This window comes from Electrona antarctica (assembly GCF_951216825.1).
Source record: "Electrona antarctica genome assembly, chromosome: 22".
NCBI lineage: Eukaryota > Metazoa > Chordata > Actinopteri > Myctophiformes > Myctophidae > Electrona > Electrona antarctica.
Genome location: NC_136805.1, coordinates 25,395,327 through 25,423,310, shown reverse-complemented (window position 1 = coordinate 25,423,310; position 27,984 = coordinate 25,395,327). Strand labels below are relative to the sequence as shown.

Here is a 27,984-nt window from a genome sequence, read left to right as displayed (position 1 = left end):
AAACATGTGTAACCAGTGTAAAGAAATAAGATCAGTGTATTTTATTGTACAACCCATTTGTGACTGAGCAGCCGCCATTGCTGTAATACAGAAAACTGAGAAAATAAAAACAATTTCATGGAAACAAGACACATCGAGCAAGAGTGTGATTTGGCATTTAATATAACTTCAGTTAGTGATTCATTGCCATTTGGAAAATTCATTTTGTATCTGGAGATTATGTAAGGCGATCAGGGGACATACAGAAAATGTCACCTTTACGCCAGCTACATAACCTCACTTAAAGAGCATTGATTATATCTGAAATTAGTTAAATACTGGTGAGCTATTAATCACAGCCAATGTTGGTACATTTCTTCCAGACAGGAGTGACCGAGTGTGTTTTTGCATTGTGGCAGGAACCAGCATCCCATTGTTCTGTTGTGCAACTCCAGTCTTAAGGGTGCCTTTCCCTTTCACACAGCGAAAAAAACAATATCTGAGAATCAATATGACCCTATACAAAACACACAAGAACAAAAGCACACAAGTCCATGAAGTTTAACTGCAGGCTCTCGAGACATGTCAAGAGAACATTGTGATAGAAAGACATGCTTTTTTCCTTTTTTTAAAATGCACATGTATATGATTTGCAGCTTTTGCAAGACAAAAATAAATAAATACAAATTCTGAAAGCCACTGCATGGAAGCTTTTGACCTTATAAAGATGATCCAATGTACAGTGATGTGGTTAGTGAGTGATGGTTAGAGTGTGGGTGCAGATAAGGGATAAGGTCTGGTACTGTTATATTACAGTGGTTTAGCATAAGAGTCCATAGTATACCTTTGAAAATCTACAACTGGTCTCATTAAAACTTTTTTATACATTGACAATGTACACCTCTACATACAAGATACCATGTCATTGGGTATGGCTGGATGGATCGTCAGAACAAACTGAAGCAGGTCAAATTATAGTAAATCATTGCCACGCAGCCTGCAAATACTGTACACACTACAGCAACAAGGTTATTGGCTAAGCTAAGCGTGCTACGGCAGAGATGAGACTGGCTTCTATTACCAGTCCGTTTAAACAGCTGTGAAAACAAAGACAGCACAGCAGTTGGCAGCATGTTCTGTCATTGATAAAGTTGAGTGTGTGTATATTGTGTCCATGTCCAACATCAGAAGTCAGACTCTCGTTGTTGACTGACATCGCACTAGCAGCTCATTATTAAAATGCTCGAACATCAACCTACCACCCCTTTTCATTGTAATGATTCTAGTCACACATTCCCTTACTGTGTAGCATCTGTCTTATTAAACCAACCTGAGTTACAAATGTATTCGGACCACTCCCCCTCCACCCTCCCATCTATTCTACACCAAATCCGTCACCAAAAATAGCCAATCTACAAGATCACAACGGGCCTACAAACTTATAGATCTACTATTTTTGGCAAATGTTCCCCCAGAATAGGCATGCTGGGGTTCAAGTGGTAAAGTGTTTATGTAGTGTCATTGACCATATTCAATCAGGTCATTTTGCCCTTACTTCATACTCGGGAAGGGGACTCGAACCAGACAGGGTAAGAGTATCAATTAAGATCAAAATGGCCATAGTGTGAATATTGTCATTAGTTGCAGCTTTGAATGCACCCCATTGCCTAGCTTCTTCCTGTCATGACTCACGTCACCCAACTCTTTAATAACGTATCATTAACCACAGTGCTTGGTGTCAGGTTCTTGCCCTCGCCAAAACCAAGGTTAACATTGGAGGGTATGGGAAATAATCTACACTGCAGACAACTGGCTAAAGAGAACTGATGTGTGCTCCATCATCAACATGTGCAGAACACTTGAGTAAAAGCACTGTTCAACACCCAGTATGTGGGCGTGTATAGAGAACACTTGCTCTGTTCCAAGTCGTTAGCCAATGTATAGAACAGAACCAACCATCAACCATGGACTGCTCGAGTGAGTGATTTATATACTCTGTTGCGCACAGTGTCGTGCACCAAAAACAGCAGATCTACAATCTCACAACACGTCACATTGCCAAATATTGTAAACTTGTAGATCTGCCATTTTCAATGCACGGCACCGGAGCACAACTAAGTATAAATTATGACCCTTTAATACCCCATATTTACTATGATGCCCTGCTCTCCCCCCAGGACGATCCTCAACTTCCTCCCTCTGCCCGTACTTTGTATAACTCCGTCCTCTTCCTCAGTGCTGCAGCGCCTTCATCCTGTTGAGGGCCGAGCCTGCCTGGAACCATTCGATCTGTGTCTCGTTGAAGGTGTGGTTGAGCTGCAAGGTTTCCTCGCTGCCATCTCTGTGCTTCACCACCCCTGTCAGAGGCTGGGGAGGAGGAGGAGCAAATATTTTAAAAAATGCCTCCTAATATTAGCAAATGCTTGCCCTTTTAGCAAACCACACAGGTAAAGCACTTGGGGTGCTGAATTCAGCAGCACACGATTAAAGCACATTACAGTGAATGCCCTGTGACCAGCTCACCGTTCCTGGAATGAACGATTTGAGTCCTCTGATGGAGATCTTGTCATCGGGGCGGATCTTGTCGTAGTCTGAGGGGTTGTTGAAGGTCAGAGGGATCATACCTTGTTTCTTAAGGTTGGTCTCTGAAAGCAGGACATAAAGAAAACATTGGTGTCCAAATTGTTTTTTAATTGACAAAAATAGAAGGTTTTGAATCTCGTAAAAGCAGGGTTCCAAGCCAAGATGCATAGCAACTGTGCAGTGCTGCAGTTGTAAAACATTTCTTTATTTGCTTATGTGCAAATCGTCACAATCCTACAGATGGCTGACAAAAGTTGGGAACAGGACGGGTGGTGAGAGGAGTACCGTGGATTCTGGCAAAGCTCTTGACGATGATGACTCTGCCTCCAAGGTGCCTAGGCTCCAGGGCAGCATGCTCTCTGCTGGAGCCCTCACCATAGTTATCATCTCCAACCACCACCCATGAAAGACCATTGGCCTAAAGGCACCAACACACACACACACACAGCTGGGTCAGAATTCAAAGTGCACTGCACACAAAGGGGGTATGTTTTTTTTTAGATAGCCAGCTCAGGTTTTGAAGAAAACTGGGAGTGGACCAACGCTCCTGTACCTTGTAGTGACGGGCTACATCAGGCACACCTCCGTACTCTCCAGTAAGCAGGTTCTTGAGCTTGTTAATGCCATCATTCTCAATGTTGACAGCTCCGATCAGCATGTTGTTGGAGATGTTATCCAGGTGGCCACGGAACTTCAGCCAGGGCCCAGCTGCACTGATGTGGTCTGTGGTGCATTTCCCCTTCACCTAGGGAAATAAATAAATCACACTTGTGTGAAGTGAGGGGCGCGCACTGTGGCTGCCACATGACGTGGGTCATTCATTAATTGCAGATTCACTGCCACTATATGCGTTACGAGACATGAATGCAGTGTGTGTGTGTGTGTGTGTGTATATATATATATACGAAACGAAACCAGTCACAAGATGTTTTATATTGGCCATATGACGTCTCACATAATCATTTTGTGCCCTAAACAAACAATTAAAAGTCCATAGACTTGGCTGGCAAAAGATTTGTTAAAAGTGCTCTAAACAAACAATATATGGCTGCCATCTGACATAATTTCAAAAGCCATGCATTGGAGTGGCTGGCGACCCTCAAGAGATAGAAATCTAAATGTAGAACTTGACGGATGCCAGATTTACTTATAGGCAAGCAAATTAAATAAAACAACCTTATTTACCCTCCCGCTCTCCCACTGACCTTGATGAGAACCTGTAGGTCCTCCAGGTCTTTTCCACTCCACTTGTCAAAGGGCTCCAGCAGCTGCAACCGGTTACTCTGAGGGCTTACATCCACCCTCAGGGCAGTGCCGTCGGGTGGGGGGTGCTGGTAGGTGTCCTGGCCTGGGTCAAAGTCCAAGGCAGGGAGTTCGTCTCCATAGGGCGGTTCCAGCTTCCACTTCTCACCATTTGGGGCTGTCAGGTAGTCTTTCTCCGGATCGAAGTCAAGGGTGCCGGCGATGGCCATCGCTGTAACGATCTGGGAGGAGGGATAAAATGGTAAATTTATATAGCGCCTTTATCCAAGGCGCTTTACATAGGTTGTACATTACATTCACCCATAGAGGGATAACATAGCCAAGCAAGTGGGAAATATACACACACACACACACACACACACACACAAAAGATCACTTAAACGTGTCAATCTCCTAATGGAGATAGTTCTGTGTACAGTATGTACCTCAGGGGAGGTGACGAAGCAATGTGTGGCAGGGTTAGCATCGTTCCTGGCCGTGAAGTTCCTGTTGAAGGAAGTCACGATGGTGTTCTTGTCTCCCTTCTTGATGTCTTGCCTGAATGCAAAGCATAATTCACAAATAAGTGTGTGTGTGTGTGTGTGTGTGTGTGTGAAAAAAATAAAATAAAAATAAATTATATATATATATATATATATATATATATATATATATATATATATATATATAAATTCTTCCAACCTAAGTGAATAACAGAATCCACACCATAACAACGAATAGTCATATTAGTATCTTTTTGACCACTTTCAGAGAGAGAGCCCTGCAATGGGTCGCAGGGCAACACATTATGAGCATGCAACACATTGTTCGGCCACCCACCTGTCCCACTGTCCGATACATGGACCACATGCGTTGGCCATCACCACGCCTCCTACGTCATTCAGGATCTTTGACTGTGGGAAGACAAACCTCTCGTCAGCTCAAGAATAACTGTTTTTATTATCCTAAGCACTTCATTTCAAGAGAGATGCGAGGAGGAATGTAGGAGTAAAAGCAAAAAGCCCTGGACGAGAAAATGAAAAGGGAGTGATTTTGTCGTATTAACATGTAATGACATAATGCAACTCTTTCTGGCCAAGTACTGAATTCCACCTCAACCTTTCCACTACTACTATCCTACTACTAGTCTATATATTACAATTGGCCCAAACCTCTGTCACTCAAAGACCCCACTGTCTGTAACAATACTATATTCAAGTTGGCTAATGGGAGGATCGTCCAGTGACGTAGATGTGAGGGCCGCGAAGTGGCCTGAACAGAGTAAAGAATACAAAAAGGGGAATGGATCGCTGAGAGAGTGAGCCAAATAAAGATTGGGGGAGTTTGACTCTCTTCTCAGTGTGTTACTGTGTCGGGCTGAGTACTCACGTATCCATCACGCTCAATGGTGGCACGGATCTGCTCCGAGCCGGGGGAGATGTTGAAAAAGGACTTGCACTTCATCCCCTTGTCCAGTGCCTGCTTGGCCAGGGAGGCTGCCCTGCCCATGTCCTCGTAACTGGAGTTGGTGCAGCTGCCAATCAAACCTATAGTAGTAAGAGGAAGAGCTCTTTGAAGTAATATAAGAGGCATGCCATAGAACGCTGAGATGATGAGTGAGATGATGATGAATCATTCAGTAAAATGTTTCCGCACATAACCAACATGTCTGAATATGGTGCCATTTTGAGACAATGCTTACCGACTTTGACCTCGAGGGGCCAGCCATGTTTCTTAGCCATCGCACCGACTTCAGAGACTGGGTGACAGAGGTCAGGGGTGAAGGGTCCGTTGATGTGGGGCTTCAGCTGAGAAGGGATGGAATAGAAAGTCTGAATGTTACTCACTCCGAGGAACCAGCAGGGCGCAGCAAAACAACCACTTTTCCTCAATCAGTGCACAGACCACATAACATACACCAACCATCCCTCTGCGCTTGCCCTTTAAACAGAATGATGAGCAACTAAAATACATTTCATTTGTATAGCACTTTACGAAACAATGTTACAAACTGCTTTACAAAGAAAGAAATTACAGCATCATCAAAATTGTTTCTTTCTTAGAATACAAAGAAAGAAATGACAAGCATCATCAAAATTGTTTCTTTCTTAGAATCATTTAATAGTCTCAGCAGGTGAATTTTGCATCAGCTGGAGATAGTAGATTGCTTCTTTTTAAATACTTCGAGTGGCTAGCAACTGTTACAAGGTACATTCCACATTATTGAGGAGACTGACTATATCGACTCACCTTTACTGACTCCCCACCCAGTTTCTATGGGCAGAATTCAAGGTCAAACATTTTATTTTGGAGGGGCGCTAGCCTCTTCTATGCACACCTTTGTGTGTTTGTAGCACGGAATGTGATGATTGGCTGATGTGTGAAGTGAGGGGCACTCTTATCATCATACAAGTGTGATTTTTGAGGCCATCCTATATGCAGCTATAGTGTAGATTTTCGTCTTACAAACATTACATTCCCATTGACAATGAATGAGAATGTACGTCCCATATGGACGAGCAAATCGGCTATTTTTGTCCTACAAAGATTAAATCCCCATTGACAATGAATGGAGAATTCATATGTAGACGAGCAAACGGCTATTTTTGACCTACACAAAGGATGGATGATGTACGATGATAAGAGGGCCCCTAACTTCACACAGGTGTGATTTATTTTTTTATAATTTTTATCCCACGATTTTGTAACCCATTTTTCACCCCTGTGTCAATTACCTAATGTGATCCTGGGCTCTACACACCCTGCGCCAACCTAGTCCCCATATATGGGGGACATGGGGAGAGCAACGGATTTGAACTCATGCTTCCTTCATGATGATTTTTAATATTCAAAGGAATATTCGTTGACAGCTTTAGAAAGCGGCAGCGGTGGCCGAACGGATAGCGGAGCGGTCTTGATACCGGAAGGTCGCCAGATCGAATCAGCAGCCCGACACGTTAAAATTACCACCGCTGAAGTGCCCATTGAACCAGTACGATGAAATGTGTTCTATGAGCAGGGCCTGGCTGGAAACAAGTTCTTGAGCTTAGCCCAGATACCCTGGGTAAATATAGTAATCATTTCATTTCATTTCATTTCAAAGAATACGGATGTGGTGAGGTCATAATCTTGAAGGACTGACCTCGTCCAAGTTGATGTGTATGATTTGATCATATTCACAGCCCTCATCAGGAACCAGCAGGTCTATATTCTCATCAGACAGTGCAGCGATATCTGACGAGAGACATTAGGATGGACATGAAACAAACATTGGGTATCGTCTTTCACAATTTCTGCATTTATATTTTCTCTTCGTTTATATTTATATACAGTTTTGTAACAAATGTATTTGTCTGTATGAAAACATGTTCCATACCCATTTAGAAAGAATGTTTTAAGTCTCAACGTTTTCATACTATAGTTTAATTAATGTAATCCAATGGCTTTGGCTTCCTCTAAAATCAAACAAAACATATACACCCGAGTCACGGGCAAAACATGCCAGACCACTGGTATTGTCCCATGCAGGTGATCCAGGGGTCTACATAAAACATTAAATCCAGAGGAATGACATACCTCCACGTCCCGTCTTCTCCATATAAGTCTTCATGCGGTGATTGTAGGGAAACACTGAGGTTGTGGCTCCAATTTCTGCTCCCATGTTGCAAATAGTGGCCATCCCTGAACCACAAAAAAGCAGGAAAGCAGCACTTCAACATGAAATAAAGATGTGTAAAACAGACCAATATAGCTTACATATGGACATACCAAATACAAGCACGTCCAGGTTTCCTGGAGGCATTTAAAGTTAAAAGCTAAAACTGTATTTAAGATAATGACTATGATAGCAATCTTCATCCAAAAGACACTAGGACAGATAGAGAATGCAGATATTACATGGCGATAGGCCTGGGCCGGTGTAGCGGTCCAGGCACCTTGGCTAGTAATCCAGAATGACAGTGTCGCAGGTTCGAGTCCCGATCCTGACAAACTTTACTGTGCGTCTTCAGACCCGTTTCCTGTCTACCTACTGAGATCTATCAATAAAGGCAAAAAATATATATATCTTAAAGAATTAGATGTATACAAATAGTGTTGCTATATCGCCAAGTAATATATATATATATATATATATATATATATACAAGGTTGATCTTCTGCAGAAAATAGAAGCTTCCACCTGTATGAATGAGGCATCATGAATAGTTTGATGCAAAACATTAATGACACATTATCAGATCATTTATTAGTCACGTCCTTGTCGTTTAGATTCAACAGAACATACGCAAGCAACTGCCTGGTAACCTCTCCCTACTGACCGGTGCAGGAGATGGAGTCAACTCCAGGACCGTAGTACTCCACGATGGCGCCAGTGCCTCCCTTCACTGTCAGGATGCCGGCCACCTTCAGTATGACATCCTTAGGAGAGGTCCAGCCTGATAGTCTGCCTGTCAGATTCACTCCTATCACCTGTTACAAAATTACCAAAGAAGAGTCAGGAGGTTGACTTCAAAAACAGTAATTTGTTGTACTCAGATTAGTGTGTGTGTGTGTGTGTGTGTGTGTGTGTGCACATTCCCATGGTAAACAAGGAGTCAGTAATCCATGTGTGCAAGGTCTGCATTAATTCCAAATATATGCATGTCAATTTAAGCCTCTGTGGGAATGGGACATGTTTCCAAAAGGAAGAGGCAAACAAGACAGTAAGGAAAGCAAAACCCCACAACATTTCAGGATGACCTTGTGCTTAGAATCACTACACTGGAGAAGTCACGACTCACGACTATGATCTGCATATCGGCCATGCCGAACAATACTTGATCACCACATTGTAATTGTTTGGTTATTTATGGGTGTGCGAGATTTGTACTCATAATGAGAAATTATATATTGGGTCAGATTGATTGGAGATATAAGCAGCTCCTCTAGAGTGGGAGAGCTCAGGTCCCCACATTCCATTCTACAAACAGACCGGTGGTTTTCGGGGGTTTTACGGCCCTCTCCTGTTGTAAGACAGGCCATTATTGACTCCTTTCACAGGCAGAGTCAACTCAGCTAGAACATACAATATTGAAGTAACCAATCTTTAATTCCTCTTCAATTGTTTAAATGTGTTCTAATAACCTATTATATATTGGGTTGGTAAAAAAGGCTAAAAGATAAATACCTGTAATAATCTAAACAGTTTAAAGTAGTTGGGCATTACAGGGACTGTAATAGGAGATGAATTTGTAGCCAGAGGTGCAGGCAGGATGGTCTGTGGCATCTGATTGGCTGAAAGTGTTAGTATGGAGGTGGGATCAGTCAGAAGGCTGCATTGACTATTCTGTATGGCACAAAGTGTAATTAGATTCACCAATACCATCGAACGTGATACATGTCTAGGCAGAGACCAGCGGTAATTATTTGCTATATATTATATGCTATAATGTATTATGCGATATATAATTGTGCATTATTCATAATTGATGTGATATGATGTTTAGATGGTAACCAAGTGTTATTTGTGATTCTTTTCTCCATTGATTAGATTTAAAACCACTTAATCACTTAATGTGCCACACTTAATGTACCATTAATGTGTCACTGAACTAAGTCTGAGAGTCAACAATGACAAGCTAAGCTGTACCATGATCTGGGAGATTAGAGTGTTCAAATGATAGCTAGAATTCCTACCAACAGAGCAGATAGAACTGTACCAATAGGACTGTAACCCAGAATCCGGGATACTGAATTCATCTTGTGTTGGGGGAAGTTAGGGGAAGTGTGAACAGAACGTGTGAATGTATGATTGTACGTGTTTAATTAATATGAATTAATAAAAACCCTATAAAATGCACGTTTGAGTTCATCAAATATAAGCTATCATTGGAGCATTTAGTTCACTGTGCGTGTTAGTCACTTTAACTCTGCCTACTGCATGGGCTGGTCGGAGCCCGGGCACAACATCACCAAATAACCGAACAGTTTTAAATCGCTGCGAGCAGCGACTTATACAGATTTAAGAGTTTTGTACCGTGCGCTGGGATCAGCGCACAGTTTTAAATCGTTGCTGGGGGTTTGAAGAGTAATATAGCCTATAATCTAGACATATTACTAGTTCAAATCGCTGCGTGCAGCGACTAGCTTTAAACAGTTCACCATATACCAGTTTAAAGCGCTGTGCTACTAGAGTGCACAGTTTCAAATCGTACGGCCACTAAAGGGCCTAATGTACGGAGTTTAAATCGCGGAGCGAATAGTTTAATTCGTTGCGTAGCCGTGCGCACAGTTTAATTCATAGCGTGTCACTGACGTGACTTGACTTGAAACAAGATCTGTACCGTGCGCTCAGCGCACAGCTTAGATCACGGCCGGGCGGTTGGAAGCATAATATAGCCTAAACTGAGACCGTTTGGACATATTATAGTTTCAATCGCTACCGCGTTTAAAGAACTTTAAATTAGTGGTCACTAAAGTGACCACAATTTAAAGGCAGTTGTACTGTGCATTGGGATCAGTGCACAGTAATTCGCCGCCGTGCGAAAGTTAATTCGCCGCCGTGCGAACTGTTTAAACCATAGAGCCACTAAAGTGCCTAGTTTGAACAGAAAGAAAGTGCCGTACGCTGGGATCAGCGTGCAGCTCAACACGCGCCCGGGCATATTTAAGATATAATATAGTCTGAACCGAAACCGTTTGACATATTACAGTTTAAATTGCTACCGCGTTGTAAAGGGCTTTAAATAGCAGTCACTAAAGGGATCTGCAATTTAAAGTTGTTTAATTCAGAATATAGTTCAACTGAGACGGTTTGAACTTATTGGGTTGCCGTGCTGTTTGAACTAAACAGCGTAGATCGGTGTATAGTCACTAAAGTGACCACATTTGTAACAAAAATAAATTACCGTGTGTTGGGACCAGCACACAGAGTTGAATTGTGCCACACTAATAACCACAAGTGTGGTTATTATTGTCTGGTGTGACGTTATTCAACTGAAATTTAAGCCGTGCGTTGATAGCAGCGCATGTGAATGCGATGCCGCAGTCGTTAGTATCCACGGGATTAAATCAAACTCTAAATGCTGCCGTGACGGCATGCCGTTTTGATTTGTGCTACTAACTAAGCGGCACCGTTAAACTGTTTTCATGTGGGTATGGGTCCATGTGAAAGACAGCTGTTAGAACCGTAAGCCACAAAAGTGACTGCGGGTTTAACAATAGTTTGGGAGTCATTGTTCGATAGGGCAAAGTTCTAATCGACGGTCAGTTTAGGAAACTGATTAGAAAGACTATTTGTAACCAAACATAAAGTTTAATTGAGACCGGTTAAGACACCGGTCGTTTAAACCAAGAGAGGTGCTTTTTATAGTAACCACAATAAAAGTGTTTTCCTGCTGGGTGCTGAGACCGCACCAAGAAGAACAGCAGTTTAGTGCATGTGAGGGGGGGGGAAATTCCTCTTTCCCACTGTCATGCAAATGTCCCAATGTGTCACTGGAGTGACAGGGGGACTGGTAATTATACGGCGGTATAATCTACCAAAGTAGTAATTAATAGCGGTGATAAATGTTTAGAACAAAATAGCATTAAAGGCGATGTAATAATCTTACCAGTCAATAATGTTTAACGCTGAAAGCGTGCTTTGAAGTGCGCATAAAGGAAGGGCGTGTCTATAATAACTGTTGCGTGACGCATCTAGCAAAACCTGTAATCCAGGTTTACGGAAGGCTATATAGTTTGACCGCCCACGGCCAATATAAATCTATATACTTATATTATATATAATCTAAAAAAGGTTTATTTGGTGAAGGTATTAACAGGGAAGTATGGGCTTCTCTGAGTACAAATAATAGGCACATTCGTTGTGTCAGAGTCCGCTAATTAAAGCTGGGCAAAAAACTAACCATTTACTTGAGTGAATGAATGATTTGTGAAGTCGACTAAACCACTAACCCGGTCCAATTAGTTCCTGTACTGTTTGTTAAGGGGAGGGACAGAGGGGGTGGAAAATGGCTTCCTTGAAGGAGCTGCAGGATGGCAGCTCTGTAACCAAAGCTATTTTCTATAATCTAGCATTTAGTTTGGAATTGTCAATTAAAGTGGGCGCAGTCTGCGACATACCTGAAGAGCTTATTAAGCTGAAATTTGCTATGAGAGATGTGGTGGACATGTCCACATGTTATAGCAGAGCTTTGGGAAAAATGGGCTGGTTAGTGCTTGCTGACAATGAGAGACATGAGTTAGGAACTTGTGTGGAGAAATACTCCCAGTTTAGTTTCGAAGCAATCATGCAGGCTATCCGTCAGATGAAAGGCAGGGTAGCCAGAGGTGTCATAGACACCACAGGGTGCCACCAGATAGGCCTCTGTGAGTTTCCTGCAGAAAGCAGGAACAAAGAAGACCCAGAGGAGGGGGGCATACTCCAGCCCGCAGAAGCAGCACCAGGCGTCACGAGATGTGACACCACGGACCCCCTCGCCAGCGCAGAGACGGGCGGAGCGGACACGGTGCCAGCGGACACGGCCCCTGAGGGGCAAAGAGACAGGGCTGCCAGCCATCCAGGCTGGGAGCAGATGGAGCCCGTCACAACGGAGGAGCCTGGTGCCTGCAGTATCCATGCAGGGAAGCCAGAGCCCTCTACCGTGGGCAACGAACCCACGACAGGACAAGCCCTCAGTCAGTACCGTAGCAGGCCAAGAGCGGCTACGGGCAGAGCTGAGGGAACCGACGAGAACCACGCAGTTCCGCAGCCTTCGACAGAGGAGGAATCGCCGAACATCGACGTTGGACAAGCAGAACCGACAGCAGAGGCAGAGCTGTCAACGGGAGCGGAACAGGTGAGCGGCCTTCCGGAGGAGCTGGAGGCTGCCTACGCCTCACCGTTCATCATCAGAGCCATGCCCGCAGACGTCGTGGGCAAGGCCGACGAGTCATCAAACCTTCTCACCACAGAAACGCCGAGCGTGATTGGTGGCATTGCCATCATATGTCCACGCGTTCAAGAGGCGGTGGGGGAGGTGCATGACACACACACCAAGCACCCTGGGGTGACTTTCGTGAGGGGTCCCGTGAGGGGTCCAGGCGAGCCAGAGAAGCACCCTGGGGTGACTTTCGTGAGGGGTCCCGTGAGGGGTCCAGGCGAGCCAGAGACCGGTCCGGTCTTGAAATTTGGGTGTGGTTATGAAACGACACATCTGCCGACGCATCTGTTGGGCAGAAATTGCTTTGATAAGAACAAGGCCACAATAACGCCTTTTCTGATTGATCCTGAAAAAGGAACGAGACCATGGAAGAACGCTTTCATGCCAGCGAGATCAGAACTGGGTCAGTAAGAGTAGCATGTGAAATGCTCCTCTACCCATTTTGTTCCTACAGCAGGGAACAATTGGGGCTTCAGTGACAACAAGATGTCACAAACAGCACACACACACACACACACACACGCACGCGCACACACACACTCACACACGAGATGCGTGTCTGATCTGTGCATAATAAATGTGATGATGTATGTGGGTTCATTATATCTGCACTAGACAACAAGTAGCAGATAAGTGGATTTAATTTGTGCCAATTAAGTCCTTATGGACAAAGGTAAAAAAGAATGCTGGTAAAATGATTAAGTTTCCTTCGATTGGGAGGGGGGAACACGGTCTCTCAAAGTGCAAGTGGGTTTTGTGCGTGAGCGCGTATGCGCGCACGCACGCACAAACTAACACACACACACAAGCACAAAGACTGCATGTGTGAAAGACACAGAATGTGGTTAAACATTGCAAGGATTTGCAATTTTCAATTGGGTTGCTTTTGGTAAAAGTCAAAGTAAAAAATCCAAAAAGTCAAATGACACCAAGTTGTTGAGATGCAAAATCGATTATTTTGTTAAAATCACAATTTGAGGTTCCTAACACGGTGACAAAATACTAAGGCAAGTTTGTGATCATGATTGGTTAGGAAATAACCAGGGGTAATAAACTGCATTGTTTAAACATGTGTTTACCAACTGGGCCCCATTCTGCAACCAAAAGAGTCGTTTCAGCTGGGGGAGCACAGGAGGTCATGTTTTCTTAAAGATAAGGAACCAGTCTTGTGTGGAAAATAAACTGTCTTCTTCCTCAAACAAGGGGGTTGTTTAGATAAGTCTGAAGCTTTGTCCGGGCAAACAGCCATAAAATTAAACGGACAGAGGTGACCAAAAGTTCATGTCAGTTAGGTGACCCCTAACTGACATGACATGAAACAGCATCTCTCCTACAAAGTGGAGATGCACTGCATCACATTAATAGAAGTATACATAAGCTTGATTAGCTGTAACTGAATTTAATACTTAAGGGTGCGTTGGGATAATTACAAAAAATGTCCACGATATCGACGCATGTAAACCTTTTATTATTTTCATTGTTTTATTGATTTATGCAGTTAATGGGTTGTGTTTTATTTTAATGTGTTTTTCAAAGTTGTATAATGGTATAACTTCAGTATGTGGATCCAGTATTATTTAACAGGTTCCGAAATTACTAAAAATGGCATGCGCCCAAATATCAAAAAATAATATTTCCGAAAAAAAAATATCAAAAATAATCTTTCAGTTTATGAAAAATGAATATCCAGATCAATTTTCATCACTGACGTGAGGAGTGTTTGGTTATTTATGGGTGTGCGAGATTTGTACTCATAATGAGAAATTATATATTGGGTCAGATTGATTGGAGATATAAGCAGCTCCTCTAGAGTGGGAGAGCTCAGGTCCCCACATTCCATTCTACAAACAGACCGGTGGTTTTCGGGGGTTTTACGGCCCTCTCCTGTTGTAAGACAGGCCATTATTGACTCCTTTCACAGGCAGAGTCAACTCAGCTAGAACATACAATATTGAAGTAACCAATCTTTAATTCCTCTTCAATTGTTTAAATGTGTTCTAATAACCTATTATATATTGGGTTGGTAAAAAAGGCTAAAAGATAAATACCTGTAATAATCTAAACAGTTTAAAGTAGTTGGGCATTACAGGGACTGTAATAGGAGATGAATTTGTAGCCAGAGGTGCAGGCAGGATGGTCTGTGGAATCTGATTGGCTGAAAGTGTTAGTATGGAGGTGGGATCAGTCAGAAGGCTGCATTGACTATTCTGTATGGCACAAAGTGTAATTAGATTCACCAATACCATCGAACGTGATACATGTCTAGGCAGAGACCAGCGGTAATTATTTGCTATATATTATATGCTATAATGTATTATGCGATATATAATTGTGCATTATTCATAATTGATGTGATATGATGTTTAGATGGTAACCAAGTGTTATTTGTGATTCTTTTCTCCATTGATTAGATTTAAAACCACTTAATCACTTAATGTGCCACACTTAATGTACCATTAATGTGTCACTGAACTAAGTCTGAGAGTCAACAATGACAAGCTAAGCTGTACCATGATCTGGGAGATTAGAGTGTTCAAATGATAGCTAGAATTCCTACCAACAGAGCAGATAGAACTGTACCAATAGGACTGTAACCCAGAATCCGGGATACTGAATTCATCTTGTGTTGGGGGAAGTTAGGGGAAGTGTGAACAGAACGTGTGAATGTATGATTGTACGTGTTTAATTAATATGAATTAATAAAAACCCTATAAAATGCACGTTTGAGTTCATCAAATATAAGCTATCATTGGAGCATTTAGTTCACTGTGCGTGTTAGTCACTTTAACTCTGCCTACTGCATGGGCTGGTCGGAGCCCGGGCACAACATCGCCAAATAACCGAACAGTAATAACCAGTCCTAACAGCTAAAACTGTAAATTCGAAACTACTGACATTGGGACACTTAAGCTCCCACGGGATCCCGGCCATGACATCAACAGCGTCGGCTCCACCGACTCCGATGCAGATAGACCCCAATCCGCCGCCGTTGGGTGTGTGGGAGTCCGTGCCAATCAGCATTACTCCTGGATATGCGTAGTTCTCCAAAATAATCTGAAATGTAACATTAGCATAGAATGTTACATCACTGATGGCATCCATATAGAAATGGAAGACAGACAGAATACACAGGAAGACAGCTGTCTTGACATTCTGTCTGTTTTAGTAGTATTGGCAGTATTCAGAGTTTAAACACTCCAATACTGCCAAAAATATTGTTCCTGTTCTTCCCCAACATTGTCTCAGTCCATTGTCTACCATATATTAAAAAAAAAAAAAAACTAAGAAAACTAAGGGGAGAAAATCAAAAACAAGACCAATGCATTTCCTTTTAAAGAACATACAGCAATTACATTATGATTGTTGGTCCAAAAGTATAAAGGTCAACTTTAGTTTTCAAAAAAGGTTATTAGAGAAAGTAAAAGATGAGTGTTATTTCTCTCATTTGCTGCTTTCTTTCGTTTTAGCGATTTTAGCTATTTTTGACAGGGGGGCGGGGGCATTCGAACATGGTCCTAAATATGTATTTAAAAAAAAATATATATATATATATATATGGTGATTTATTTTTACTATATCTACTATAGTCCTACTAGACCCCAAGAAATTGTATCTGGCCACAAAAGATCACGGGATCTATTGAATGTGACAAATTGACATAATGGAGCCTACGATATATATTCAGTAGATCCTGTGATCCTTTGTGGCCAGATGTAATTTCCTGGGGTCTAGTAGGACTATAGTAAATATTAATAAAGAAATCGCGTAAAAACGGACGTATTTAGCCCCATGTTCGAATGCCCCCGCCCCCCTGTGAAAAATAGCTAAAAAAAGAACACTCACCTTTTACTTTGTCTAATAACAACCTAACCTGAACCTTGGTTGAAAATAAATCCAGTTTTACCTGGTGGATGATTCCAGACCCTGGTTTCCAGAATCCTACTCCATATTTGGCTCCAGCACTGGCAAGGAAGTTGTACACCTCCACGTTGATATCCTGCATATAAGAAACATGACGGCCACTTGGTTAAAACCAGGTTTTAAGCTTAACTACTTCTTGTGTAGTAACAGTAAACCTACAATAGAGTAAACCTACACTGGAGTACATATAGAATATTACAGATGAACACATTAGGACATAAAGACAAATATCACATACAAGCAGTAGTAGTAATAGCAGTATTCATGGTATTTCTTGAAGTGATTTCACTGTAATTCTTTTTTTTATAATTTCTTTATTCAAGGATAAGCACAGAATTGTACAGGTCAGTAGCACTCCTAATTAGCCCTTCGCTAAGTCCCTCCCCAACCCGTCCTTGTCCAATAGGCACGTTAGCAGCGAAGAGTTTATGTTGCATGATAAGACTACGGTCATTAGCATTATTGCCATCACCTGGGTGGGTCAGTCGTGTAACTTTCCCAACGTTAAGCCATGTACATGTTCAACAACACAGCCATGCAAAATAACACTGACAGCTATGAGGTGGCAAAAGCTTGACCTGCAAAGCAACAGTTGCTAAACTATTTGGATTGGCATTGGACAATCGCTTTTTGGGGTGGGATTTAGCAAAGGGGTAATTGTCTCCACCAGCCAAAGGCATGGGGAGAGTATGTTTTGCACTCGTCCATCGGTCCGTCCGTCCGTCCGTCCTTGTGTTGTGTCCATCCGCCCGTGTACAGCTAATCTCTGGCACAGTTAACCCAGTCGATGCCAAACTTGCACTACGCACTCCCTGGCTGCCAACGATGAACCTCTGCCCCACATTTTCCAGAACGGCCTGTTATAGCGCCACCATGAGGCAGCTTTTCACCATTTTACCTATAGACGAATTCAGAAACGGGTCTCATGGTCGCAGCTTATGCAATTCCTGTCGGCGGCGCAGACACGGCTGCGGGGTAAACGTCAAAATATCCACCGCTGTGGCTGAGACGAGAGCCATAGAGTAATGGTTGAGACGAAGCAGTGAAAGGTCCTGAAAGATCCATAACGTCAGTCTTACCCAATCTTTCTGTTTTATGAACACAAGGCTGCTGTACTTTATACCTCATACTAAGCATTTAAAGTATGAGGACGACCTAGAGAGATATATATACACTGTAACATTTTTGCAACACACACACACACACACACACACACACACACACACACACACACACACACACACACACACACACACACACACACACACACACACACACACACACACACACACACACACACACACACACACACACACACACACACACACACACACACACACACACACACACACACACACACACACACACACACACACACACGAAAGGACTAATGTTTTAAACTGAGGGTTTGCTAATTGTCTCTCCTGCACTGCTGTTGGCATTTCCCTTGATTAGGAAGGGGCCAAGTGCTGTGCAGGGGAGGGGTGTTCTTCTTATGCTTTGAGTAATGATCATTGAGTTTTCATGCTTATTTATATTTGTTTAACTGTAACACATCTTGAGTATGTTTAGGTTACTTTTATACAATTGATTATTTATGGAAGTATTTATTTATTGTATTTATTGAGAAGAAATGTTGCTGATTGTTCTGTGTCCTGTGGTAGGATCCACTCCTATTTAAGGGAGGCTGCAGGGACAGATGAGTCAGTTAGAAGTGGGCAATGACACAGGTAACATCCCTGAGGGAGAGCTACAGCCAGGGCCTTGTGTGATCAAGGTACAGCCTGAAGAGAGCTCTTATCCAGTTGGGTTTTGTTCAATAGTGTTTATAGTGTTTATAGTGTTTGCTCAATTTTTTTGGTGGAGGTGTTTTGAGGGGGGAAATAAAGACCCTTAACTGCATTTGACTGTTCTTGGAGCCTTGGCCGTTCGGGCAACTTCACATGTGGTGGCAGCGGAAAAGTAAGAACAGTCCAGGATGCCTCTCAAGAACCACCACCAGCAGCAAGCCACAGCCTCAAAGGAAGAGGGTGCCACAGGGGGAGTCATCGAGGAAGACTTCCAGCCCAAGGTGGACACAACCATTTCCCAAGAGGTGGCGTTTATCAGCAGTGCCAGGCAGGGTGAGAGCTTCATGTGGATCAAGAGGGGTCAGATCGAGGAGAAGCACGAGCAACAGCTCAACATGTTCAACCCCCAAGTCACCCAACTCCAGTGGACACTGAGGCAACCAGGGCGCAGCCGATGGTGCCTGCAGAGCAGCAGAACCAGCTGGTGGCAGCGGCGGGGCGGCGGCAGCACTGGTGCCAGGGTGAGACATGGAGACAATGGTCCTCGCAATAGGGCTTTCCAACTCTGGGGTCCTCTACGGGTCAGAATGGTACAGCTATGCTTTGAGTAATGATCATTGAGTTTTCATGCTTATTTATATTTGTTTAACTGTAACACATCTTGAGTATGTTTAGGTTACTTTTATACAATTGATTATTTATGGAAGTATTTATTTATTGAGAAGAAATGTTGCCGATTGTTCTGTGTCCTGTGGTAGGATCCACTCCTATTTAAGGGAGGCTGCAGGGACAGATGAGTCAGTTAGAAGTGGGCAATGACACAGGTAACATCCCTGAGGGAGAGCTACAGGGCCTTGTGTGATCAAGGTACAGCCTGAAGAGAGCTCTTATCCAGTTTTATTGCTATTTTCCTGTTTTTTTTGGTGGAGGAGTTTTGGGGGGGAAATAAAGATCCTTAACTGCATTTCTGACTATTCTTGGAGCCTTGGCCGTTCGGGCCACTTCCCATTAAGATGGGCAAAATTAACAGGAGTGATCACTCCTGGATCAGTTGCCCAGCCTACCCTCCCGTTCTCCCTCCCACGGGTCCTAGGGGAGGCAAAAAAATAAATAACAGGGATTAAGGACAGAAAATGAAAATAAAAGGATAAATAAAAATAAATTTAGAAATTAAAACGATTACAAAAATATTTTTATAATATAGCTTGTTCCCATATACCTCCTTGGGACATTGAAGTTGGTGTAAAGTAATTACTGTCAAATTCTAAATAACCTGAAAGAAAGTTTTGAAAATCACTAAGAGAAGACCATCCTCAACACTGGATGTCCGAGCAAACATCCAGAGTAGACCCTGCGTCCAATGTCACCTCACCTTTGCCCTGGCAAGGTCCTTAGCCCCTCCAATTTGGGCTTCGATCAAGTGGTCACAGTGGATGGTGGAGGGCACAGCCACTTTGGGCAGACCGCTGCTAATAAACTGCAGCATGGCCATCTGGGCTGTTGCATCCTGCATGGCCACGCGGTCGGGGTGCAGGCGCAGGTAGGTGCGGCCGCGGTCGATCTCTTGGTTGTGGGGGTCATCCAGGTGGCCATACACATTCTTCTCTGACAGGGTGAGGGGCCGGTTCAACCTTAGGGGTAGACATAGTGTGGTTGTGGGTTTCGTACAAAGCACATCTTGAGAATATACAAGTTTGCAATCCTAAAAATGTTTGATAAACAGGTTTTGACCAATCTGTATATTGTATTTATACAAAATAAACACTACTACAGTGGTTGGAGGTAGTCTCCCTACTCTGCTTGGGCAAGAACGATGAGGTATTGCCTGAAGGTATCTCATTATTATTAGGCTACAGTTGCTACCTGCAACAGTTAAATCAATTCAAGAATTTAACTTTCAAAATAATTGCCTAGATTCAGTCATTTGAGTGATGCTTTATTGCTTACAGTAGTGCTGATGAAAGAGAAATCATGGTTGTTATAATATAGCCTATTGAGGAAATGCTATTGCTTACTATTTCACAATCATTTATACAGTTTCATAGACTTAAACACCATGGTCATGCAAGACCACATGAGGGAAATACATAAAGATTTGTCTGCCCCACCTCTCCCCAACCTTCCAACTGTAATTATCCCCCTACAGACTGCTGGCCTAAAATTATAGAGATGCAAAAGCAATGCCTAGATGTGCAGTGAACACCCATTACCACATTCACTCAAGTCAACACACAACCCCACTCCCATCCGCTGCAAAAATAAAGATATACCAACTAAATACACCAAATTCAGGGGAAAACAAACAAAATCCTGGTAGTTCAAACAAACACTGGGAGTCAATTCAATACTGGGGTTGACAGTGACACATGCTACAAATGAATGATGCCAAAAACATGTGGTAAAAACAGTAGATAAGCAAATCAAATAATACAAATAGATAAGAAAGTGTTGTACAGAACCACATAGTAAGCCAGTATAAAAATTATAGATTACCTTTTTTTTACAATGTCAATGTTTGACCTTAGCTTCCCATAGTTTACGTAGGATGTGGGTTCAAAGCGGCTCATAGAAACCTTGGCCTTGGCATTGAATGCTGCAGATACATGAAGCCGCCTCGCACCTTGGCCCAAGGCCAGCTGTAATGTTAGAAAGAAAATAAATCATTTAAAAATTTTAATATGATCTTATTGTCTGATAATATAGCCTAATGTTAACCACTTGAACCCTATTCAGTGGCGGGAACATTTGCCAAAAACAGCACATCCACAAGCTTGTAAGATATTTGGATTTTGGAGTGAAAGGAAAAAAGCATCAATGGGGATTGGGGGACACCGCTCAACTCAGTACAAGTTTGCTATGGAGAATTTAAGGAGTTAATACCCAATTACCCATCCATGTATGTTGCAGAGATACTGTAATATTCCAATCCTGTTTATTTGAAAAGAATTCCCATTAGCTGATGCCATGGCTAGTCTCTTACTGGGGTCCACAATTCTAATCCTATATTATGCAGCAAAACATTTGACAGCTGTGATTATCTAAATCAAATTTTAATTGCAGCCAAGTTTGACTTGAGTCAGTGTTTGTTGGGTAAATAAACACGAGTGGAAGGGAGGACAGTCACAGAACAGGTGGAGATCTTGGCATGCGTGAGGGGCAGGCAAACTGTTAGACAGTATGCAGGGGTTGACACTAAGGTCTCAGAGGCACTTGCCGTCGGCCAAGTACTGGTCATATTCTACTTGGCCAAAGCTCACGCCCACTTGCCTAGTGTAAAGTAAATTGCCATTATAAAATTATAGGCAACATTTGAATTACCGATTTCTACTTGCGATTCTGGGGCTGCATGATAGACAAAATTGTTCCTTGCCACTGCATGCTGTGTGTGTGTGTGCGCTCTGGGTATGTTACAGTGTTTATAGCTAATTAAAGACAGTTGCTTGCTTGCAAATACGATCCCTATTCAAAGTTCAAACGTACTTGCTTTCACTGCTTTCAGGGGCAATGAGAAAGCAAACTCCACCTGCCCAAACGTTTTGTTTATCCACCACGGGCAGTTGGGCAACCGCTGGTGTCAGGCCATGGTATGCATGTACTCATAAGTATTCTATGACTCATTTTCAGAGTCAAGTCTAGTTGTTGCTTATTATATTGGTTGGTTTCTGTATCTGAAATTGTGTATATGCTTTGGAAAGCCCAACAGAGCCAGCTGTCCTATTAGCCTAGGTTTATCAGTAACCTTAATACCGTATGTAATGAACAGTTTAGTTAAAGGACAGCTAAAGACAGCTGTACCTGCCTGGAATTAGTCCTTTTTCATTGGCAATTAGAAAGCACAGATACCATCATTAAAAATCTGAGGAGAGTACTGTGGTAGCTGGTTATAACATATATTAGTCAGTTCACACACAGTAAAAATTTAAATTAATTTATCCACATGTAGACAAGTGGACGAGTTAAATTTGTATTCTCATAGTTAAGTTAAATTAACATTATTATATCAAATTAACATAATTATCACTATATTATTATGATTAATTACAGTGCAACTAAAATGAAGGTGCCATTGTTTAGGAATGTTTGTATTGTGTATAGCCATATAACTGCAATATGACCTTAATTTCCTTTCAACACCAACAGCATTAGACAATAGACATTGATTGTATGGTGTAGGACTCAGTCATACTCTATATTCGATCCGTCTCTCTGATATGGTCCCTGCGTCGCCGGTCACTTGCTCTGCGCACTAACCTTGTGTTAACCTTGCTAACAAAACACCCACCCATCGGTTCAAATCGCATCCAGTTATGATCCATATAAAAGCTCAGTGTCACAGTGATCCATTATATGTGTAAGGTTAATACAACGAGAGCTTCAAGGTGGTTGTGAACGATAAACTTGATCTCCTCCCTAGCGGGGACACTGTGACCTGAGCGGACCTGCGGTGACGAGCTTGTCAGTCGTACTGGCACCGGGTAGCGGTCCTCCGCGCCCGGTTCCCATCCGACCCACCTCCAGTCATGTCGGTGCGTGGATGACAACCACCGCTAAGTAAGAAAATAGGGCTCAACGCCACGGCGCTCAAGTTGTCTCTCTTACCTGAAGCCGGGCGACAGTCAGACAGTAGGTTGCCATTTTGTTCACTGACAAAGATGTGTCGACCAGTGTTGACGTCACGCTTATATTGCAATGATGTGTCGATTAGTGTTGACGTAATGCCTGCCTGCCTCCTGGTCCTCGAAGGAGAAAGTCAAACTTTATTTTAAATCATTACAACATTTTGTCTCCTGCCCAGAACATAGATAGAACTGGTTTTGTACCTGGATTATTTAAATGTGTTATATGAAACCATTTGTTGTTTGATGAATTGAACATGGTGGACCCTCTTGCAAACAAGTGTAATTCTTAATGGTAACAAGACAACTCACCCCTTTTGCCTCTTTTGGTCACCCCGAACGTCTAGTCGGGACAACTCACCAGGGGTGAGTTAATTGCTGCTTAATTGGGTCGTCCACTCACAGTTAACAGCCTTTGTATTGAGTTTGTGCTTGAAATGTACTGTAATTCTGCAAACTGTTAATAAATATTTCAATCAATCAATCAAAACCAGTTATTTCGAAAGAGTGTTCACCTAAAAGCCATAAAGCTGAAAGGATATACGCAGTGGTTTATATTAGTTTGTGTCGAGTTTTCTCTACAATCTCCAATATTATTATTAAACTTAAATTAATAAGACAATTTAAATAAATAAATAAAATATAAATTATTTAGGATAAAAAAGCTAGGTAAAGTTCAAGTTTCTTCCAGGAAGCCATGTCATGGCTTACCAGACAGACAGACAGACAGACAGACAGACAGACAGACAGACAGATAGATTGATTGATTGATTGATTGATTTGTACAACTGAGAGAAAGAAAATGTTCTGTTTCCTTACAGGTCTGTCTGTAACTCTGATAGATAATAGTAGTAAAGTAAGTAACTAAGTAAGTAAGTAAGTAAGTAAGTAAATGTGAGAATCACTGGCAGTATCTAACACCAACAGCAGGAGGCAGAAATACGCCAACGGGCTTCTTTCTAGTAGCCGCCTAGCCGGAAACACAACACACGCACACGCAGAAGAAGAAGACTCAAAGGTGAAAGTTGAACCACCTTCTTGTTAGCAACATGGCGAAGCATCATCCTGATTTGATATTTTGTCGTAAACAAGCTGGTGTCGGTATGTTTTATTTCACTTCTCCATTATGCTGGTTGACTGTTTCGTCTCGAGAATGAATATGTATTTTAAATGAATGGTTTATGCTTTGAGATAATATTCACAACAACTCTCCGTTAGCTACAATGCTAACGTTACGACCAGATTACGACGTGCAGTTCATTCATACAAGCTAGGCAGTGGGCACCTCATGAAGTTGATAATAACACTGCTTGTAAATATGTATTAGATCGGAAAGTTGTCAATGCACTCCATGCTTTTAAATGTGACGATTAGTGTGGTGAATTATTTCTGTTTACAATTTACAAGGTGACGTTATTTATGCTACTTTGGCTACTGTGGCTGTTGGCCACATAACGTTAATAACTACATTATGAGGAGGATCAAGTGTCGTGTTCTGATATTATGTTTTTCTTTCCCAGCTATTGGAAGACTCTGCGAGAAATGTGAGTACTAGTATGCACAACTAAATTGGCTACAAACTCACTTTGCTTGCTTTCTGATTCTTACTTTGTTTCTTGTTTACACTTAAGTAGCCGCAATTTGCGTCACTAGGGACTCCATTTTCGTCACCGCTAAACCACTTATCCCTAAACTACTTTTTTTTTTTTGGTGCAACCACTCCAAGGAACAGCTTTGTCCCGGTGGGACTATGGGACTATGTTTAGAGTACCAATAGGGGGTTCTGTGCTGTTGCACCACTCGCTTCAGACTGGTCTGATTGTTTTTTTACTATTTTGAAAAACATTTTTGAATAGTTCAACTAGCCAATCGAATACCAAACGACTCGCCCCTTTACCAACTCACCCCCGCGAAATGTTTTAATGTAGTTAACAGTTAATTTAGTATTTCCCTCCCTCTCTGAAATGATGTTGTATACAGATGTATTTGATTGTATAGTAGTCGATCTCTATAGTAAAATTAAGAAAGAATAACATGACACAGAGATGGTGACTGCTTAATTAAGTCAATTTAGGACCTTCTAGCAGTTCATTTCGTTTTATAAAACTCAGGTCACTGGGATTGACATGTGCTGAGTGATGCTCAGTGATTAGCTCTTGACTTCCACTTTTTGGTTACTGCAAAACGCCCACCCAACGATTGGGACCAGTCTGTAGAAGACTCGTGAAAAAAAAAGCGAATTCACGCAACCGTGATGTATTACCATTCATTCTACAGCTTCATATTTGTATGTATTACTCTGCAGTCTGCACTACCACCAAGCATGCTGCTAAATATGTTACGTTACACTTACTACTGTACGTACCTCTGTTATACCTTGTATATTTTTGCACCTCTTTTTGCCTCCTTCTTTGTTACTGTGACTCAATCCCTAATCCTCGCATTATGTACTTACTTTTCCCAGGTGATGGTAAATGTGTGATATGTGATTCTTATGTGAGACCATGCACACTGGTGCGTATCTGTGATGAGTGCAACTATGGCTCCTATCAAGGCCGCTGTGTGATCTGTGGAGGACCTGGTGTGTCTGATGCCTACTACTGTAAAGAATGCACCATCCAGGAGAAAGATGTAGGTTGATTCAAAAACTGTTGGTATTGGTCACTTCAATGGCCTTTTAGAATATTAACCAATGGATGAATGCATAACTTAAACCAACCGAAAATCAGTTTAATCATAGCGCATTCCTAGTCTAACTTTTATTAATAACCTGTTTCCCTGCCCCTTCCCTATTTGTCCATACAGCGCGATGGCTGCCCTAAGATTGTGAACTTGGGCAGCTCCAAAACAGATCTGTTTTATGAAAGGAAGAAATATGGATTCAAGAAGAGGTGAAGACACTACTAGACCAATTACCAGCGCCTTTCCTACAGATTTTCTGTGAAACATTTTTTATTAACTTTTGATTTGTCAGTAAAGATCTTTTTATATTGCTTCTGTGTTGCTCTCTGGTTTCTTAAATACTATTGCTTATTTTCATTATTACACAAATCATGCATCTGAAATAAATAGAAGCATTTAAACAAGAAATGAACTGGGTCCAATGAACCATTATTGTAAACCATGTCTTTTTCATGAGCCTATGCTTAAGTCAAATGGAACCAATGACAACATGGACCTTAAGTTAATTATGCTGTAGAAAAGATGATCAACTAGTTTGTAGCATCACTTGTTATGACTATATTTCTCCTGCATATTTTTTGTCCACTAGATGGCTGTATTGCACATTAATTGTACGCCAATATGAACATTACTGTGTTGTGTTCTGATATAGCTAGTCACTACACTATATCAGAGGTGGTTAGCAGGGGTAATGACAATGCCCCTTTGTGTGTGTGTGTGTGTGTGTGTATATGTGTGTGTGTGTGTATATATATATACACACACACATACCGTTTGGAATTTGGCCCTGGAAGTTTTGAACTTTTTTAGGATTTAAACGTTGCCAATGACGCCAACATTGTTTTATCCCATACAGCTACACTGAATTATGAATTGAAGTTTCAATATTCTGCCAGCTGTTATTTTTGTATATTGGAAATGGACCTGACTGTGGATAATTGAAGCCTCATTATATGCTGTTTGGTTGACTTGGTGACACTCTGAATATACAGTAGATGTGCTGCAAATTGCCACAAATATGATTTCGTTTTTCCAACAATGCTTTCTTTACTAATAAAATTATAAAAGTTGGGACACAAAATAGTCACATTTAAAATGCTAACAATTCATTGTTTACAAAAGAATAAAAAACAAGTTAACAGGTCCCTCAAAATGTTACTGTACCAGTTAAACAACTTGCATATAAAAAGCAAATTCATAAAAATGACAAACAAGTCGGGAAGCTCATTTGTCAAGGGAGTCACTCAAGTCAGCTTTGCCTGTGTAGACTATCATTCAGTATGATTATTACATTGGAGCCTACATAGGGGTTGACACTAACATCTCAGAGGGCAAGTACAGGTCATGCCCACTTGCCCGAAAAGTACTACAAACATATGAATGACTATGGGTTCACACTTGTTTTTATATTTTTTAAGTGTAGCAACAGTGAAAAGAGCACATTATAGGTAAACTATTGTACATTCACAACCTATTGTACATTCCACAGACCAAAAGACAGCACTGTTTATAGACTGTTGTGTCCCCTCTCAAATGAGCACTTGCCCGGTCGGGCAACCTGAAAGCAAAGTCCATCTGCCCGAAAGTTTTATTTAACTGCCAGGCGCAGGTGGGAACCAACGCCTGAACATCTTGAATTGTTTTAATTTGAGCAACTACAGTAATGTGCTCAACGAAAAAAAGTATTTGCATGATTTCACAAGTAAATACCTTTCCCTGAAAAATGATGAGAGCTTTGGTTGAAATATTCCCTTACTTTTACATGAATATATTTTTTAAGCCAGACCTGAGGCCTATTCTACAAATGCCTTCAAAATCAGTAGTTCTCAAAAAGAAAATGTGCCCCAAGGACCCCATCTGAAAATTTGTGCTAAATTATTTAACATTTTCAAGAACAAAGATTCACTTTAATGATTTTTCAAAAATAGGTTTACAAGCTCACAATGTGGCATGAAATAACACGCTGTGAGCTTGTATATCTGTTATTTTTGAGAACCACTGTTCTATTTCTAAATCCTAAGAGTTTTCTGAAAAACGTATTTTGCTATATATATAGCTCAAATCTAGAATGACACAATTGCTTTCCGGTTTTAATGGGTTAATATAAACAAAAATTACAATACAAGGGGATGAAAGCACCACAGCAACATACCCCTTTCTCATTAGCTTTCACTCCGGTATAAAAACATATAAATACACGGTGCATTGTAAAACATTTTTTTTTTTGGATAAGTGCAAATCCCAGAAAACCTAGGACAAAAGCTTGAC

The 27,984-nt window shown here is 41.7% G+C and overlaps 2 protein-coding genes across 3 annotated transcripts; one reads left to right on the top strand and one right to left on the bottom strand.

Annotated features, from left to right (window-relative positions):
• Positions 1 to 18: 18 nt before the first annotated feature.
• aco2 (aconitase 2, mitochondrial) lies at positions 19 to 23,102 on the bottom strand. Of its 2 annotated transcripts, XM_079492675.1 has the most exons (18): positions 23,018 to 23,102; positions 20,912 to 21,054; positions 19,791 to 20,049; positions 16,612 to 16,704; positions 15,603 to 15,761; positions 8,124 to 8,274; positions 7,381 to 7,485; positions 6,947 to 7,038; positions 5,507 to 5,612; positions 5,194 to 5,351; positions 4,645 to 4,718; positions 4,251 to 4,362; positions 3,768 to 4,046; positions 3,116 to 3,307; positions 2,848 to 2,980; positions 2,503 to 2,624; positions 2,189 to 2,346; positions 19 to 496 (listed from the first exon to the last, which is right to left on the bottom strand). In XM_079492675.1, exons 1-17 carry the CDS (start codon positions 23,051 to 23,053, stop codon positions 2,212 to 2,214), a joined length of 2,349 nt encoding a protein of 782 aa, XP_079348801.1. In that variant the 5' UTR covers positions 23,054 to 23,102; the 3' UTR covers positions 19 to 496; positions 2,189 to 2,211. The 2 variants fall into 2 exon arrangements, with proteins under 2 accessions (XP_079348801.1, XP_079348800.1); XM_079492674.1 differs by having other exon boundaries at positions 19 to 2,346.
• An 890-nt stretch (positions 23,103 to 23,992) lies between these two features.
• Positions 23,993 to 26,027, top strand: phf5a (PHD finger protein 5A). Its single transcript, XM_079492178.1, has 4 exons — positions 23,993 to 24,135; positions 24,555 to 24,578; positions 25,499 to 25,665; positions 25,840 to 26,027. The coding sequence occupies exons 1-4, from the start codon at positions 24,084 to 24,086 to the stop codon at positions 25,927 to 25,929; spliced, it is 333 nt and encodes a 110-aa protein (XP_079348304.1). The 5' UTR covers positions 23,993 to 24,083; the 3' UTR covers positions 25,930 to 26,027.
• The last annotated feature ends 1,957 nt before the right edge of the window (positions 26,028 to 27,984 follow it).

What these genes read in the sequence shown, in the direction of transcription:
- aco2 (XM_079492674.1), bottom strand. Translation starts at nt 23,053, where the DNA reads ATGGCAACCTACTGTCTGACTGTCGCCCGGCTTCAG. An exon ending in ATTGACATTGTAAAAAAAAG is followed by an intron (nt 20,050 to 20,911) that starts GTAATCTATAAT and finishes TCTACCCCTAAG; the next exon opens with GTTGAACCGGCCCCTCACCC. An exon ending in TGACTCCATCTCCTGCACCG is followed by an intron (nt 7,486 to 8,123) that starts GTCAGTAGGGAG and finishes TTTGTGGTTCAG; the next exon opens with GGATGGCCACTATTTGCAAC.
- phf5a (XM_079492178.1), top strand. Translation starts at nt 24,084, where the DNA reads ATGGCGAAGCATCATCCTGATTTGATATTTTGTCGTAAACAAGCTGGT. An exon ending in TGGAAGACTCTGCGAGAAAT is followed by an intron (nt 24,579 to 25,498) that starts GTGAGTACTAGT and finishes TACTTTTCCCAG; the next exon opens with GTGATGGTAAATGTGTGATA. An exon ending in GCACCATCCAGGAGAAAGAT is followed by an intron (nt 25,666 to 25,839) that starts GTAGGTTGATTC and finishes TTGTCCATACAG; the next exon opens with CGCGATGGCTGCCCTAAGAT.